Source organism: Taudactylus pleione, unplaced genomic scaffold (assembly GCF_031769625.1).
Source record: "Taudactylus pleione unplaced genomic scaffold, aTauple2 ptg000122l, whole genome shotgun sequence".
Classification (NCBI taxonomy): Eukaryota; Metazoa; Chordata; class Amphibia; order Anura; family Myobatrachidae; genus Taudactylus; species Taudactylus pleione.
The window spans coordinates 3491580-3510216 of record NW_028284524.1 but is presented as its reverse complement, the minus strand read 5'-3'; the positions used below and the strand labels follow the sequence as shown (position 1 = coordinate 3510216).

General features: G+C 40.7%; 1 protein-coding gene across 1 annotated transcript in view; it reads left to right on the top strand.

The window, feature by feature from the left end:
* The window catches only part of ACMSD (aminocarboxymuconate semialdehyde decarboxylase), a 144766-nt gene that overhangs the window by 101277 nt on the left and 24852 nt on the right, over positions 1–18637 (top strand). Inside the window, exon 8 of the mRNA XM_088472397.1 lies at positions 3767–3939. Within this exon, the coding sequence (XP_088328523.1) occupies positions 3767–3939 (173 nt within the window). The remainder of the gene's footprint in view (positions 1–3766; positions 3940–18637) is intronic.

Below are 18637 nucleotides of genomic sequence, written 5' to 3'. Positions count from 1 at the left end.
TAATCTGCTCCAGTGACTATGCGGTTTACCTACTGTATTGCCCTTGTGGTCTTGCTTATATAGTCAAAACTATATGTGCATTTAAGGAATGGAATCGAATCGCTAACCATAGATCCTCGATCAGAGCTGCCCAGATTGTGGGAATATCTGATAAACCAATGGCCTCACATTTTGCAGAACTTGGTCATCCAAGTTTGAGGTAAATTATTTATAAACCACATGCCCCACCTTTTGCACAGAGGTGACAAATTGAAAGTCTCCTCCAACGAGAAGCCATGTGGATATATGAACTTCAGACCATGAGTCCTATGGGATTGAAAGAACATATTGAGTTTAAGGGCCAAATTTAGTAGGGTGAGAGTATAGAAAATGTGAGAGTTTAGCAGTAGACTCTCACATTGGTCGAGTTTTATCTTTAAAATGGGAAAACATCTGAATGAGATTTTAAATCAGGAGTTTTTTTAGTCTAAAAAACATGAGCGTTTGCTTTGTTCTCGGACTCTATTACATTGGCTGGGTTTCAAAAGTGTGAGAAAACTCTCATATTTTCTAAACTCTCACCCTATTACATTTGGCCCCAAGTGCTTGATGACTATTGAACTACTATAATTTTCTCAAGATAGCAAGGCACTAGGGTGCTGGTTCCATTTTTTGTATTTATTTTTGTTATTGTTCTGTGTTGGGACATATATTTTCTTTTCTTTTTTTATACATGATTTTATTTTTCATATATTTGCATATTTTCTATACTTATGGTTATATTCTACATGCATGCATTTTGCATACTACTGTTGCTATTACATGGCTTTAATACTCACATGTGCTCAGTGGCGGGCTGGGCCGGGGGGCAGGGTGCCATGTGCCCCCCGGGCCGCAGCGTCATGCAGGCCGTGGGCAGTCTGTGTCACTGTGACACAGACTGCACCGTGTGTGTAGCGCTGATCGGACGGAGTTCGGTCAGCGCTACACAGCACAAACACACAGCCGCCATAGCCGGCAGCTGTGTGTTTGCTTTAGCAGCTGATGAGAGTCTGACAGACTCTCATCGGCTGCTGCTCCCACTGCCAGAGCCAGACATCTTCCGGCTCCTGCAGTGGGTAAAATGGGAGTGACGCGTCACTCCCATGACACGTCACTCCCATAATGCAAAGCGGCGGATGGGGGAGCTGATCTCGGCGGCGGGACCATAAGCAGGAGCGGGTGTCAGGTAAGTGTTTTTTTTTTTTATATATATATTATGTGTGTCTACTGCGGGGTCTGGCACTATAAGGAGGAGACCACTACTGGGGGCACTACAAAGGGGGGGACTACTACAACTGGGGGCGCTACAAGGGGGGGGGGACTACTACTACTGGGGGCACTACAAGGGGGGGACTACTACTACTGGGGGCACTACAAGGGGTGGGGACTACTACTACTCGGGGCACTACAAAGGGGGGGACTACTACTACTAGGGGCACTACAAGGGGGGGAATACTACTACTGGGGGCACTACAAGGGGGGGACTACTACTGGGGGCACTACAAGGGGGGTACTACTACTGGGGGAGACTACTACTAGGGGCACTACAAGGGGACTACTACTAGGGGCATTGCATAGGGGGGAGGGGACTACTACTAGGGGCACTACATAGGGGGGAGGGGACTGCCACTGGGGGCACTGCATCGAGGGACCACTGCTGGGGGCTCTATATAAAGGGCAATAGTGGGGGTACTGCATAGGGGGAGGACTACAACTGGGGCCACTATTTAAGGGGCACTGCATAAGGGTTACCATTACTGGGGGCACTATATAAGGGGCTTACTACTGGGGGCACAAGGGGCACTGCATAGGGGGGATCACTACTGGGGGCACTACTCGAGGCCTGCATAAGGGTGTCCTCTCCTGAGGGGGGGCGCTGTAGCACACACATTCTTTCGGGCACCCTGGCTACACGCTACTCCTCTGCCAGGACCGCCTGCATGCATTTGCCCCCCAGGCTAAAAGTTGCCAGCCAGCCCCTGCATGTGCTGATTTGTGTATGTTAGTTCTATGTTATTGCACATCTGTTTTAAGATCTGTGCATGTACAGGAGCCGCACTGTGCATGTGCAGATATGGGTCTGCAATGTCGCTCACAGTGCCCAATAAGCAGCACCATGATTGACATGCTGATGGCATTTGGAGTGGCAACGGGCAAGCATTCCAGGAAATGGGGGAATGTCGGCCACGTTTTCTGGGTGTGCTGAAGCCAGTGGCTTTGTACTTGGACGCAAAAGACACCCTAAGTAACCTGCGGGTTATTTAGAAGTCAGACGGTCACGCAATAGATCAGAGAAGCCGACAGTGGACGTTTCTTTACTTCAGACCAGTGACGGATTTTGCCTAGAGGCTGCAGCCCCACCACCTCAGTGTAGCTAGTCAGTGCAGTCCGTGACTGGCAATGGCTTCCCATTGGAAGCTCTGTCCGCCAGTCACTTACACAACAGGCAGTCTCAGTGGGAGCTGTCTCCTCCCCCTTGGACTGCCAGTCCAGGCTGCTATTAGCGGAGAGTGGCTTCCATTAGGAAGCTACTCCTCTGCATTTCAGCCAGCCCTACCCAGCTTTTAGGGGCTGCAGCCAATGCAGCCCCTAATAGCTGGTGATATGCACATGAGTGGCTGCCCGCCAATAGTGCGCATGAGTGGCTGCCCGCTGCAAGTACGCATGAGTGGCTGCCCGCCGCTAGTGCGCATGCGCCAGTCCCGGCGCCTGTCCAATCTATTACCAGGCACCGGGACCTGACTGGGAGGTGAGTATCTCTCCAGTCCCCACCTCCCTCGCAGCAGCGGCAGCCCACTCTCATCCAAAGGGGTAGGAACTGCCACTGCTTAAGACGCCTCCTGCGGCTTTTGCATATTGTAGCACAGCTTTTGCGTACAAAGACAAAGTGGCTGCACTGTTGCATCCATCTCTGAATCAGGCCCTGTGTTGTGATTAATGTGGTACTCACTCATCTTTGTATTTATAACTATATTTATACCTCCACTATATGAGCCCAGATTATTGGCTATATAAATTTAATATAATCTTACTTTGCAGTCTGGTTCTGTGGCAGTTTATTTCAAACTGTGCGGCTTATGTGAATAATTAATTGTTCTATTGGCATTTTCTAGTCTGTAATTAGGCTTTTTTTTCATTTATTTTTTTATTGTAGCATTTCATTAAAACAAGCATACATCAAACAAGTAATAAATGAAGAAAGCAAATAACAATCAGATGAAATACGTATATGGATACAATGCAGCAGCTCTTGTTGGGATGGGGCCAGGTAAATTGTGTCTTTAGGCCCCACCCCTTTGTGGAATAATCCCCCAATTCGCTGGTGTATGGCGGTATTTCTATTTACAATCTTGAAAATGGATAATGATAATGATGGCGGACACTCGCAAATTACGGTATTATGCCACAAGGGAATGAGGCTACGATTCTGGTCAAACAGGGTGGTTTCTAGGTACCTAGAATTCCTCCACCCCCCCACACACACCCCGCGTTGGCTACTGCCTGTCAAATTAGTTTACACATTGTCAATACTTTAACTTTTCTATTACAGTATTTCTATTTACAACCTTGAGACTTTAAAAAAAGGTCTCTCGTGTATTGTACTTTTTTGTTCCAGTAGACACATATAGTATACTGAGGATCAGGGAGATAGGGAATATGATGAGATACAAAATCAAAATGTTCTAATGTATTCCTGACATATACTATATGTAGTGTAGGTAACTGATTTATTTGTGTTTTGCAGGAGGAGCCTTCCCTTTCACAGTTGGCCGCATTAATCATGGTTTCAATGTGCGTCCTGATCTCTGTGCTGTTGACAATACAGAGGCACCACAAAAATACCTGGGTTCATTCTACACAGATTCCCTGGTTCACGATCCCCGCGCCTTAAAGCTTCTTGTAGACGTAATAGGACAGGTAAGATGTTAAACCCGTGAAATATACTGGTCCTGACGCAGTGTCGATGTCGGATGCAATGTGCCAATGTTTTAATCCTGTGCATGCGTACGGGTCGCATACCGTTGGTTTCTGCTCTGAGACACAGAGCAAATTTGGATGCAAAGAGAGTGATTTTAATGGGCATTTCTGGGTGGTAACAGGGGGATGGCTAGCCAGATGTAGACATGTCGTGGTCAGCGAAGGCAGCTTTGTTCAGATAAAGAGTCTGTGCCTCCATAGGGCTGGTGCAATGTTCAATGGTGCAACCGATGGTGGGATCAATGGTACATCTTAATACGCAGAGCAACGGGTTAGCATCGCAGCCGCACCTCCTGCATGCATCACTTTGTGTTGGATGCTCTCTCTCTATATATATATATATATATATATATAGCAACAGAACCAAAAAGTTTACCCTTCAGGATAAACCAAGGAACCAGCACACCACCATGTATGTATCAAACAAGCATATTTAATAGAAAAAACTTGATAAAAAAGCCATCATCAAAAAATTTTATCATAAAGTACTCATCCATAACTGGAAGCTGCAGTTAGAGTATAAAGCGATGAGGATCAGCCATCCCAACGGGCCGTTTCGGCACATATAGCCTTTTTCAAGGGTCAGCCATAAGAAAGTACTGCATAATGAGGCTTAATATAGCATGAGAAATCAACACACATCGTACTCACCTGTCCATGCGCGCGCGATCGTCAAGCACCAACACCTGGAGACATCACCCACCGGGAACCAATGTGCACACCATTGTTTCCGGAGGACTCACTAAAGGTTCCGCCAACCCGGAAGTGACGCGACGCGAACGCCGTTTGTCAACATCCGGTCAGCCGGAACCCCGTGTTACCAACAACAGAAACAAGGGGAGTGTCCAGGCTCACTCAGGGGGGAGCCAACAGGTCGTCAAGACGACAGCACGTACACAAACAGACAACATATAACACAAGAAAAACGCATGAGGTATAAGTTCCCAAAATCGAATCCATATAGGGGATGTGTATCATAACCAGAGGATATAATTGTTACTAGCTAAATAAATGTATATTAATAAAGACATTAGCACATTATGAGCTATTCAGCCATTGAAACTAAATGACCAATCATTATAGCTAATTTAGAAAAAATCTCATTCTGGCTTAACAAGAGATATCGATCAGATATATAAAGGGCTAAACATACATACCTACATTACAGAAAAAAATAGAAAAAATAAACATGAAACTAAGAGAATAATCATAAACAAAACATCAATAACATTGAGCCAATATCTAGTAGTGAGAACGCCATCAATAATATAGATTAAAGTTGCCAAAAATATATGCTAACTTCATAATGCTCAAAGATTTGTACAAAGACGCCAAAAATTTTCATAAAAGACATACAACGATACATCAAAAAAGAAATAATTCAAATAAACGGCGTAAATAGTAATTCCTCATTGAGGCCAGCTGGAGACATTGCATTAAGTTTATAAATCCATTCGCATTCGCGTTGTAACAATAAGCGATGTCTATCACCCCCTCTTCGTGAGGGTGGTATATGGTCCACTGGCATAAATCTGAAGTCCTTGATCATATGTCCACAAGTAAAAAAATGCTTGGCCACAGGTGGTGTGCTAGTATCAATATTAATAGTGGCTTTTTTTATAGAACATCTGTGCATCCCAATTCTTTCCTTCAGCATACGCATTGTTTTGCCCACATACACTTTCTTGCATGGGCACAGTATCACATATATGACATATTTGGTTTCACATGTCATACGATGTTTCAAATGAAATGTCCTGCCCGTAATGGGATGGCAAAATTTGTTTCCAGTTAGTAAATAACGACAATTCACACATTTGGCACATTTGTATGCCCCAATTTGTAAGGACAACCAGTTAGAATTAGTACTGACCCCTGGGCTAATATCAGAGTAGACAAGACATTCTTTTAAATTACGGCTTCTTCTATAGCAAAACAACGGGGGATGAATACAATCTTTCCCAATAATTGGATCGGCCTGTAAAATATGCCAATACTTTAGTACAGTTTTGCGGATGAAATCAGAAGATAATGAGTAAGTCATGGGAAATAATAACCTGTCTACCACCTCTTTTTTCGGTTTAGTAGTTAACAGGTCCTCACGTTTGAGAGCCATGCATTTGTCAATTGCTTCATTAACTTCACGTCTATTATATCCTCTCTGTATGAATTTGTGTCCCATTTCCTGAAGTGCCATAGGAAGATCCTCATTATGGGAAGTAATCCTTACAACCCTCAACAGTTGTGAGTAAGGGAGACCCCTTTTAAGAGCAGGGGGATGAAAACTGTTGGCACACAGAAGCGTGTTTTTATCAGTCGGTTTCCTAAACAATGAGGTCTTCAATTTATTGTCAGTGATGGAAACTAAAACATCCAAAAATTCAATGCTGGTGGAACTCCATTTATATGTGAACCTGATCAAGGTTTCCTTCTGATTAAGGCCTTCAATGAAGCATTCTAATTGCACTGAGTTACCCGTCCATATCAAAAACAAATCATCAATGAAACGAAAATAACATGCAATAAATTTTGAAAAAATGGGATCAGCGGTAATGTGGGTGGTCTCAAAAATATACATGTATAAGTTGGCGTAAGCCGGGGCCATGTTTGACTCCATGGCCGTCCCTTTAAGTTGTAAATAAAAAGTATTGTTAAATAAAAAATAATTTTTATGCAAAATAACTTCCATTAACAATAATAAAAAATCAACCGGGGGACCATTGTAACATGTATTATTAGTGACCGCACGTCTCACCGCCTCCAAGCCCTTCTTGTGTTCTATATTGGTGTAAAGACTGGACACATCCAAGGACACCAGTAAACAGTGTTTGGGTAAATTCTCAAATTGTTTTAGTTTGAGCAAAAAATCTGTAGTATCTTTAAGATAATGTGGTATTTTTTGCACAACAGATTGTAGATGAAAATCACAGAATTGTGACAGGGGTTGACTAAGAGAGCCTTGCGAAGAGATTATGGGCCTACCAGGAGGGGCCACAGGAGATTTATGTATTTTTGGTAGTGTATAAAAGAGTGGGATAATTGGGTGATCTTGAATCAGAAACTTTACCGTAGGTTCATCCAGCCAATTATTGTTAAAGCCAAGTTGGATGATAGCATCAATTTCACGTTTATAAATATTAGTTGGATCAAAGTCTAATTTCTTGTAACAAGAAGTATCAGCCAATTGGCTTAATGCTTCATTAATGTAGTACATTTTATCTAATATTACCACACCCCCGCCCTTATCGGCAGGGCGAATGATGATATCAGAATTGTTTTTTAATGAAGTAATAGCCTCAATTTCATTTTTATCGAGATTTTGATAATGTTTATGTTTACATTTAATGACGGGCAAAATTTCTTTTTTAACCAGTCTACTGAATGTTTCTATCGAGGCATTATTAGATGGAGGATCGAATGTACTTTTAGATCTAAAAGGGGTATTCTTGGTCCTGATGCTATCATCTATAGATAATTTATTGAAATGGTCTTTTAGCCTAAGTTGTCTCTGAAATTGATAAAATTCAGTTTCCCATTTAAACTCCGTTTGTCTATAGGTCTGAACAAATGATAATCCTTTTGATAAGACAGTGTGTTCAACTTCTGTTAATCTATAATTAGACAAATTAAAAATGACTATCTCCTGTTGCCCTTCTTTGATTTTTCTTGAAGTCTTTTTGTGCTTGATGCCCCCTCTCCTTGTGGGTCTCTTTGTAATTTGTTTTTGCTCCGGGTATGTGCACTTTCCCCTAAAAAAAGACCTCTAGAAGAAGAAGAGTGATCCGAATCACTCATAGAATTATGTGAATCCAAATCAGAAAAAGCTGTATTAACTCTTTTTCTGTCATACTGGCCACCTCTCCAGACTCTTCTCGAACTTTGGTTCAATAACCACGGATATACCCGTAGTTCTTTATAGTCATCCCTCACTTTTCTGTATTTATTTTTTTTAAAACTGAAAAGATCTGTTTTAAAATTAGTGATATTCTCACTTAATTTAGCCAACCAATCTGTACTAGTGTCCTTGGATAATGTCTCAGTCCCATTAGTTTCACATATAGTTATATTTTTTTTGACATTCTCAATATCCATATTGGCTTGTTGTATAACCAATATCATTAGGTCGAAACTACACTGGTTAAGGATTAAACACCATTGACGACAAAATTCCTTGTTGTTGCGACCAATTGTAGGTTGATTTTTTTATTCTAAAGCCCCTGGGTATTAATTTATCTTTATGATACTGAGAAAGAGTTAATCCATGGAGTTCAAGTTCCACCAATCTTTTTTTCAGTTTAAATAAATCTTGATAAATGTCATTGGGGCTATCCTCATCAAATGCCAATTGGTCTGTATCAACAAAAAGAATTTTGGAAATGTCTTTATCCAAAAACCGTTTAGTACCAGTGATGTCGCTTATATCTGACTCCATGTTTACAAACACAAGTATATGTCGAAAAAATACAATGAAGTATAACAAAACAAAACAAAAAAAATATTATTTTCACAAAACTAACAAAAAAACAGTCCATAAAAAATTGTGGTGCAAACTGTAAGCCAAAAAAGATTTTTGGTAAACGTACATCCAAGTTTCAGAACGCACACACTTTTAAATATATATTTGTGGGTGCCAGGTAATCACAAACAGACAAGCGTTCTGAAACTTGGATGTACGTTTACCAAAAATCTTTTTTGGCTTACAGTTTGCACCACAATTTTTTATGGACTGTTTTTTTGTTAGTTTTGTGAAAATAATATTTTTTTTGTTTTGTTATACTTCATTGTATTTTTTCGACATATACTTGTGTTTGCAAACATGGAGTCAGATATAGGCGACATCACTGGTACTAAACGGTTTTTGGATAAAGACATTTCCAAAATTCTTTTTGTTGATACAGACCAATTGGCATTTGATGAGGATAGCCCCAATGACATTTATCAAGATTTATTTAAACTGAAAAAAAGATTGGTGGAGCTTGAACTCCATGGATTAACTCTTTCTCAGTATCATAAAGATAAATTAATACCCAGGGGCTTTAGAATAAAAAATCAACCTACAATTGGTCGCAACAACAAGGAATTTTGTCGTCAATGGTGTTTAATCCTTAACCAGTGTAGTTTCGACCTAATGATATTGGTTATACAACAAGCCAATATGGATATTGAGAATGTCAAAAAAGATATAACTATATGTGAAACTAATGGGACTGAGACATTATCCAAGGACACTAGTACAGATTGGTTGGCTAAATTAAGTGAGAATATCACTAATTTTAAAACAGATCTTTTGAGTTTTAAAAAAAATAAATACAGAAAAGTGAGGGATGACTATAAAGAACTACGGGTATATCCGTGGTTATTGAACCAAAGTTTGAGAAGAGTCTGGAGAGGTGGCCAGTATGACAGAAAAAGAGTTAATACAGCTTTTTCTGATTTGGATTCACATAATTCTATGAGTGATTCGGATCACTCTTCTTCTTCTAGAGGTCTTTTTTTAGGGGAAAGTGCACATACCCGGAGCAAAAACAAATTACAAAGAGACCCACAAGGAGAGGGGGCATCAAGCACAAAAAGACTTCAAGAAAAATCAAAGAAGGGCAACAGGAGATAGTCATTTTTAATTTGTCTAATTATAGATTAACAGAAGTTGAACACACTGTCTTATCAAAAGGATTATCATTTGTTCAGACCTATAGACAAACGGAGTTTAAATGGGAAACTGAATTTTATCAATTTCAGAGACAACTTAGGCTAAAAGACCATTTCAATAAATTATCTATACATGATAGCGTCAGGACCAAGAACACCCCTTTTAGATCTAAAAGTACATTCGATCCTCCATCTAATAATGCCTCGATAGAAACATTCAGTAGACTGGTTAAAAAAGAAATTTTGCCCGTCATTAAATGTAAACATAAACATTATCAAAATCTCGATAAAAATGAAATTGAGGCTATTACTTCATTAAAAAACAATTCTGATATCATCATTCGCCCTGCCGATAAGGGCGGGGGTGTGGTAATATTAGATAAAATGTACTATATTAATGAAGCATTAAGCCAATTGGCTGATACTTCTTGTTACAAGAAATTAGACTTTGATCCAACTAATATTTATAAACGTGAAATTGATGCTATCATCCAACTTGGCTTTAACAATAATTGGCTGGATGAACCTACGGTAAAGTTTCTGATTCAAGATCACCCAATTATCCCACTCTTTTATACACTACCAAAAATACATAAATCTCCTGTGGCCCCTCCTGGTAGGCCCATAATCTCTTCGCAAGGCTCTCTTAGTCAACCCCTGTCACAATTCTGTGATTTTCATCTACAATCTGTTGTGCAAAAAACACCACATTATCTTAAAGATACTACAGATTTTTTGCTCAAACTAAAACAATTTGAGAATTTACCCAAACACTGTTTACTGGTGTCCTTGGATATGTCCAGTCTTTACACCAATATAGAACACAAGAAGGGCTTGGAGGCGGTGAGTCGTGCGGTCACTAATAATACATGTTACAATGGTCCCCCGGTTGATTTTTTATTATTGTTAATGGAAGTTATTTTGCATAAAAATTATTTTTTATTTAACAATACTTTTTATTTACAACTTAAAGGGACGGCCATGGGGTCAAACATGGCCCCGGCTTACGCCAACTTATAATGTATATTTTTGAGACCACCCACATTACCGCTGATCCCATTTTTTCAAAATTTATTGCATGTTATTTTCGTTTCATTGATTTGTTTTTGATATGGACGGGTAACTCAGTGCAATTAGAATGCTTCATTGAAGGCCTTAATCAGAAGGAAACCTTGATCAAGTTCACATATAAATGGAGTTCCACCAGCATTGAATTTTTGGATGTTTTAGTTTCCATCACTGACAATAAATTGAAGACCTCATTGTTTAGGAAACCGACTGATAAAAACACGCTTCTGTGTGCCAACAGTTTTCATCCCCCTGCTCTTAAAAGGGGTCTCCCTTACTCACAACTGTTGAGGGTTGTAAGGATTACTTCCCATAATGAGGATCTTCCTATGGCACTTCAGGAAATGGGACACAAATTCATACAGAGAGGATATAATAGACGTGAAGTTAATGAAGCAATTGACAAATGCATGGCTCTCAAACGTGAGGACCTGTTAACTACTAAACCGAAAAAAGAGGTGGTAGACAGGTTATTATTTCCCATGACTTACTCATTATCTTCTGGCTTCATCCGCAAAACTGTACTAAAGTATTGGCATATTTTACAGGCCGATCCAATTATTGGGAAAGATTGTATTCATCCCCCGTTGTTTTGCTATAGAAGAAGCCGTAATTTGAAAGAACGTCTTGTCTACTCTGATATTAGCCCAGGGGTCAGTACTAATGCTAACTGGTTGTCCTTACAAATTGGGGCATACAAATGTGCCAAATGTGTGAATTGTCGTTATTTACTAACTGGAAACAAATTTTGCCATCCCATTACGGGCAGGACATTTCATTTGAAACATCGTATGACATGTGAAACCAAATATGTCATATATGTGATACTGTGCCCATGCAAGAAAGTGTATGTGGGCAAAACAATGCGTATGCTGAAGGAAAGAATTGGGATGCACAGATGTTCTATAAAAAAAGCCACTATTAATATTGATACTAGCACACCACCTGTGGCCAAGCATTTTTTTACTTGTGGACATATGATCAAGGACTTCAGATTTATGCCAGTGGACCATATACCACCCTCACGAAGAGGGGGTGATAGACATCGCTTATTGTTACAACGCGAATGCGAATGGATTTATAAACTTAATGCAATGTCTCCAGCTGGCCTCAATGAGGAATTACTATTTACGCCGTTTATTTGAATTATTTCTTTTTTGATGTATTGTTGTATGTCTTTTATGAAAATTTTTGGCGTCTTTGTACAAATCTTTGAGCATTATGAAGTTAGCATATATTTTTGGCAACTTTAATCTATATTATTGATGGCGTTCTCACTACTAGATATTGGCTCAATGTTATTGATGTTTTGTTTATGATTATTCTCTTAGTTTCATGTTTATTTTTTCTATTTTTTTCTGTAATGTAGGTATGTATGTTTAGCCCTTTATATATCTGATCGATATCTCTTGTTAAGCCAGAATGAGATTTTTTCTAAATTAGCTATAATGATTGGTCATTTAGTTTCAATGGCTGAATAGCTCATAATGTGCTAATGTCTTTATTAATATACATTTATTTAGCTAGTAACAATTATATCCTCTGGTTATGATACACATCCCCTATATGGATTCGATTTTGGGAACTTATACCTCATGCGTTTTTCTTGTGTTATATGTTGTCTGTTTGTGTACGTGCTGTCATCTTGACGACCTGTTGGCTCCCCCCTGAGTGAGCCTGGACACTCCCCTTGTTTCTGTTGTTGGTAACACGGGGTTCCGGCTGACCGGATGTTGACAAACGGCGTTCGCGTCGCATCACTTCCGGGTTGGCGGAACCTTTAGTGAGTCCTCCGGAAACAATGGTGTGCACATTGGTTCCCGGTGGGTGATGTCTCCAGGTGTTGGTGCTTGACGATCGCGCGTGCATGGACAGGTGAGTACGATGTGTGTTGATTTCTCATGCTATATTAAGCCTCATTATGCAGTACTTTCTTATGGCTGACCCTTGAAAAAGGCTATATGTGCCGAAACGGCCCGTTGGGATGGCTGATCCTCATCGCTTTATACTCTAACTGCAGCTTCCAGTTATGGATGAGTACTTTATGATAAAAATTTTTGATGATGGCTTTTTTATCAAGTTTTTTCTATTAAATATGCTTGTTTGATACATACATGGTGGTGTGCTGGTTCCTTGGTTTATCCTGAAGGGTAAACTTTTTGGTTCTGTTGCTGGACTTATGATTACCTGGCACCCACAAATTTATATTTAAAAGTGTGTGCGTTCTGAAACTTGGATGTATATATATATATATATATATATATATATGCAACGAAAAGGTGGAACTTTGGCGCTGTATTCCTGAACTGTGATATGTTAAAATTTCGAACCAGGGGTATAGCTCACTACACTATGCGTCCTCTTTGGAAAGGATGGCAGCTCAGTCATTTCAATCGACCATTTGATTTGGACGGTTTCTAGTAGAAATATGGAGAAAAGGGGGAAAAAGGACGAGCGCCTGATAGTGTAGTAGTTAAGATGACCAATCAAAATTACTTTAGACTCCAATATATATGCATACTATGTATACGCTTGTTATGTAAGCGTATCATATAACAATTTGCGGCGAACACCAGACTCCAAATCTAGACATCTTTCTCCTGCAACTCCTCTGTCCAGGACTCAATATACTTTACTCCACATTCACAATATTCTGGCACCTCAGGAGAGTGCACCTCTCTGTAAGTGCTAAATCTGCAGTTAACCACATGGTGTCGTGGCATACCATATCTGTATTACGCAAGGAACACGTCCATAAAGGCATCAGCCTTAATGATCACAATTTCATTGCTTTTTGGAGTTTGAAGGGCAGAAATTCAATAGGTTTTGTGAAGTTTCAGATCATGGCTAAGCAGCCTTAATGGGACATGTGAAACCGTAAGGTTTTTTGTCTATGGAATATAGCATATACTTGACCATCGCGACCATCGCCACTGCGAGCCGAAGCCTGCGGTTCAGTTTCTCAACCGCAAGGCCGGAGTGATTTTGGCTCTATCAGAGCCAAAATCACTCCCACTGACATCACTAGTGATGTCAGTGGGGCCGGCTTCTGACGGTAGGCGTTCCCTTGGGAACGCCCCCATCTGGGAGGCACGCCCCCATCACGCCCACCAAAGGGGGCGTGCTGTCAATCAACATCGACAGTATGCCCCCTTTGATCAGACACAACGAGCGAAGGAAAGTCCTTCGCTCGTCGCGTCTCGCGCATGCGCACGACGGAGCTCCCTCCGTCGTGTGCATGCGCAGTGCACACCATCGACCCACTTGCGAGTGGACAGCCGCTCGCGAGTGGGTCTGAATCAGGCCCTGAGTTAGATAAAAAATATATATACTGTTATTAGCAGATAGCCTTTAACAATACATCCACAAAAGAAAAATGTACAGAAATATAATAAAATAAAATATCAAATTAACATGCAAATGTATAATGACCAAAGTATAAAACAGAAAAGAGCAAAGGATTATATCATATATAAATCAAAGCAACTGCACACAATACTCGAAAAATATTTTGCGTCCAAAAAAATATATAAATGATCAGTTTCATTGTTGAAGAAATACCCATTTGTTACACCTGTTCAATCTGGTGAAATTGTAGCAATATGTTTCCACCATAATTCTCCAGCATTGAGTTGCAACTGAAAATGGATAATGATGTAGGGTGACAGGAATCTCCTTATTTTCAATTAGCTGGGGTACCCGGCATTGCTCAGGTTGAAGACAGGACACTAAAGTACACCTGCAGCTTTAATTTTTTTTACATTGACCTCACCTATAACCTTGATAACTATGCAAATAAGGAGTATATGACAGTACAGGCAGGTGTATTCTCACACCATTTGGAACAGGGTATATCAGGAGCAGACAGACTTAAGAAGCTTACACACTGGACGATATGCTCCCTGAGCGATATCGTCTAGTGTGTCCCTGGCAGGGTGTGCTCAATGTCGTTCATGACATTGAGCACACCCACTGAACGATGTCATTAACGATATCGTTCAGCGCCGGGCTCTCTCCCCCATTCCCCAACATGCAGCAACCTGACAATATCGTCAGGTTGGCCTGCATGTTTGCCCGATGAACGATAATGACGAACGACCTGCGGGAACGCGCATCGTCGTTATCGTTCATCATTTTGGAGTTAAAAATGGACGATAAAGTGGACGACTGAACAATAACGATATCGTTATCATTCAGTCGTCCACTTTAATCGCCCACTGTGTACGCAGCTTTACAGAAGAGAAATCAGTATAGCTTCCAAAATCACTTGAGTTTCAGAAATCACTGCAGAACAGAGGAGGTGATTCAGCTGCAGACAGATATGCTAACATGTTAACAGCTGCGATAGCACTATTATGGTAATCGTCACACCTCCTGCATGCATCACTGATTCGAATTACGTCCAGGGACGCGGCATCGGAACATCTGCCAACCCTTTGGCCGGCTGAGTGACCATGAGGGTAAGCCAGCTGCCACAGATGAGTAAAAAAGGCCAGGAAATCTTCATCAGCTGACGCAGATCATGGCCTCTCCGATAATAATGTTTTTAGGAAACAGAGGCCCACTTCCCGCCCAGAATTGGCAGCAGACTGTCAATCACTGACAGTCTGCAGCCAGACTGTGTGTGGTCAGGCGCATGCGCTGATTCCTGATAATCTGCATGATCCCTGTCACTGTGTCCACAGCTGAATCACTCCCTGAAATCACTCTGCAGGCCAACATTGGAGTCCATGTCTAGCAGCGCTGCCATCAATGGGGAAAGCTGGGACAGAAGGGGGCCCATCTGCAGTGGCACTGTGTGGCTGCGATCAATCTCCCCTGTTGTTTGTAATCTCCATATGCTAAGCTTTGAAAGGATCAAAGATTGTGGATTGATAATGCTGTGTGCCACAGTCTGAATGTATTGAGTGGAATGTACCGAGTGCTGAGCTGCTCATGAGCCTGCCAGAGTGTGACAGTGTGTGTATGAAGCCAGCACGTCAGCACCAGAACTTGTGTGATTCAAGAGTATCTTGTTTTTTTGGGATTGTGTGACAGTGTGTGGCCCTGACAAAGTTCAAACCTAGGCAAATGCCTAATCCTGGTCAAACTACACCATGCCAAATTTGGTGGAGCTAGGTACAAAATTCTGTCCGTGCATAAAGGACAAACTGACAAACACACACACGCTTATTATATACAATATAGCACTTGTTTTATTCTCCACATATAGGAATAGATTTTCCAACAAAGGTAGTGATGTATTAGTTGTGTAAGCCACTTAGTTAAGGAAATAAATATATGCTCACCATTAGATCTGAGTTAATTCACCCTGGAATCCACCACAGAGTTAGTGAGGCTGCACATGCTGGCTGGTTTTACAATATTAGGTATCTGGTTTGTCTTGGTGTAGCTCTATTGCCAATTATAGAAAGCAATTGCTCCACTCACACCTGATGCAGCTTTGAACATCACAGCTGACATTAGCCTCTCTGGCACGGTAGCGTGAGTAGCTGAAAGTACCCAGTAAGGCAAGTGTCACAAGCTGCAGCGTTGCTGGGAGATGCGGTGATCAATCTCTGAACTCCTTATACCTGCTGTCCTTCATTCCTGCTGTGACCGGATTGGCTCCTGTGGCCTTTTCTATTTTGCGTGTAGGATGCTCAGGTGACGGTGATAGCATTGCTAGATGTTTCTGGTTCCGGTGGTTCGCATCCTTTCCAGTGTGGTGTCCAGCACTCTTGTCAGCCTCCCGGGTATTGCCGCACCTCTGTGTCTCCTGCCTACACAATCCAGTCTACTGCTGCCTGTGTCATCTCGGCGGCCTAGGCCGTACTATCATGCTTCCTGCCTTCGCTATCTAGCGTACTGCCGCTTGAGTCATCTTGCCAATCACTTCCAGCCCTCAAGGCTGCTACAGGGCCTAAAGGCCAATCTGCCTCAAAACCTCTAGCCCTCCAGGTTGCTACTTGGCCTATGGCCTCATCATGCCAAGCACTTCCAGCCCTCAAGGCTGCTACAGGGCCTAAAGGCCAATCTGCCTCAAAACCTCTAGCCCTCCAGGCTGCTACTTGGCCTATGGCCACATCTTGCCAATCACTTCCAGCCCTCAAAGCTGCTACAGGGCCTAAAGGCCAATCTGCCTTAAAACCTCTAGCCCTCTAGGCTGCTACTTGGCCTACGGCCACATCTTGCCATGCACTTCCAGCCCTCAAGGCTGCTACAGGGCCTAAAGACCAATCTGCCTCAAAACGTCTAGCCCTCCAGGTTGCTACTTGGCCTACGGCCAATTTTGCCAAGCACTCCAGCCCTCAAGGCTGCTACGGGGCCTTGAGGGCTGGACAAGTTTCTCTGAAACATTATACTTTTATTTAAAAAAAAACCATTAGCTGAGACCATATCTGGCCCCAGATCAAGTGTGATGCTCAAGAATGATCGGTTCAAAAAATCCAAGTGACCACCGTTAGTTTGTGTGTGCGGATGTCTTCCAGTCTATGTGCCCATAGCTAGCCATGCACTGAAAGATAATCCAGCTAATCTGGCCAATTTACAACTATTACGACTATTGTGATATTTTGATTTGATTTTCAAGCATGTTCGATCTGTCAGACCATCGTTCTACAGATATTATTTAAATCTTATCAGTGTTTGGTAATTACAGATGGTCTGGAGACCATTCTCTCGATAGTTTGCCAATAAAACATCACTTGTTTTCTTCGTAAATGTATAACGAGTTAAAAACAACTTCTCACTACCGATCACTGGTACTGTAAAATCATTTAAATAGACAATAAATAGCTCAATGTATGGAGTGATTCTAGATAATTTTAATCATCCGACCATTGTACCAGTCAAACAAATCTCAGGTACATGACCATTTTAAGAGCCTAAACTTTTACATTTAAACACGTGTGTTCAAGTTGAGAGCGAAAGAGGAATAATAAATAAGGTACATAAAAATGTAGATCAGAATCTTCAATTAACATTTTTGTAAATGTTTACACATGGCTCATTTCAGATTGGAAATACATTATTTTAAATAAATAATAAATTCAACAATATTAATCCAATTAATACACTAATAAAAATCAGTTAAAAGCAACTTCATAAATAGGAAATCCCAGAGTTGGAGATGTCTTTTATATTCTAAATAAACAGATAAATACATATTCAGAGGACCTGTGCAGTAGATCTACAGACATTGTTTCCCTCTCGGAACTTCTTAATCCTCAAATGCCGTTGTGGTCAAAATAATACTGTATTAATACATTTAGTATCTCCAGATGTCTTTGATTTGTTTGGTTTTTGATTACCATTCTGCAGCATTTACGAAGTGCAATGCTTTTTACCCATATATTGATAACATTGGTAGATTTATTTCCATTGCCCTGAAATTCTACACAAAGAGTAGGGGTAATGGAAAAAAAAATCATATCGCACAATAGATGATAAGAGATGATTTGCAAATGTTTTTTTTATCTATTTTATGTTTGAATATAAAATTTTGTATTTACATTTAGATTATCTGCAACACAAATGAGCCTATTTAATCATCTGCCGTGATAAGGCTGATTTTCTATCGGAAATCAATTACCATTACAATTGAATAATAAATTATCTCAGGGTAACTGTGTAATACTGGCCGGGAGCGGTAAGGTTTAGCTTTAAGGGATCTGACCATGAATGATTTACCAAGCTAAAAGAAAAAAAAATACAGTAGATAAATATTTCAAAATATACATAATATATTAAAATTTAAAAGTGAAATAATACTTTATCCTGAGATGGCAACATCAGAGGATTCTTGTAAATAAGCTTTTGCTAATGAGACCCAGCAAATAATAGTGAATAATAGTGCTTTTCTCAGGATGATAAATAGGCCCCTAAGGGGTATATTTACTATAGTCTGGGTTTTTAGAAGTTGAGATGTTGCAAATAGCAA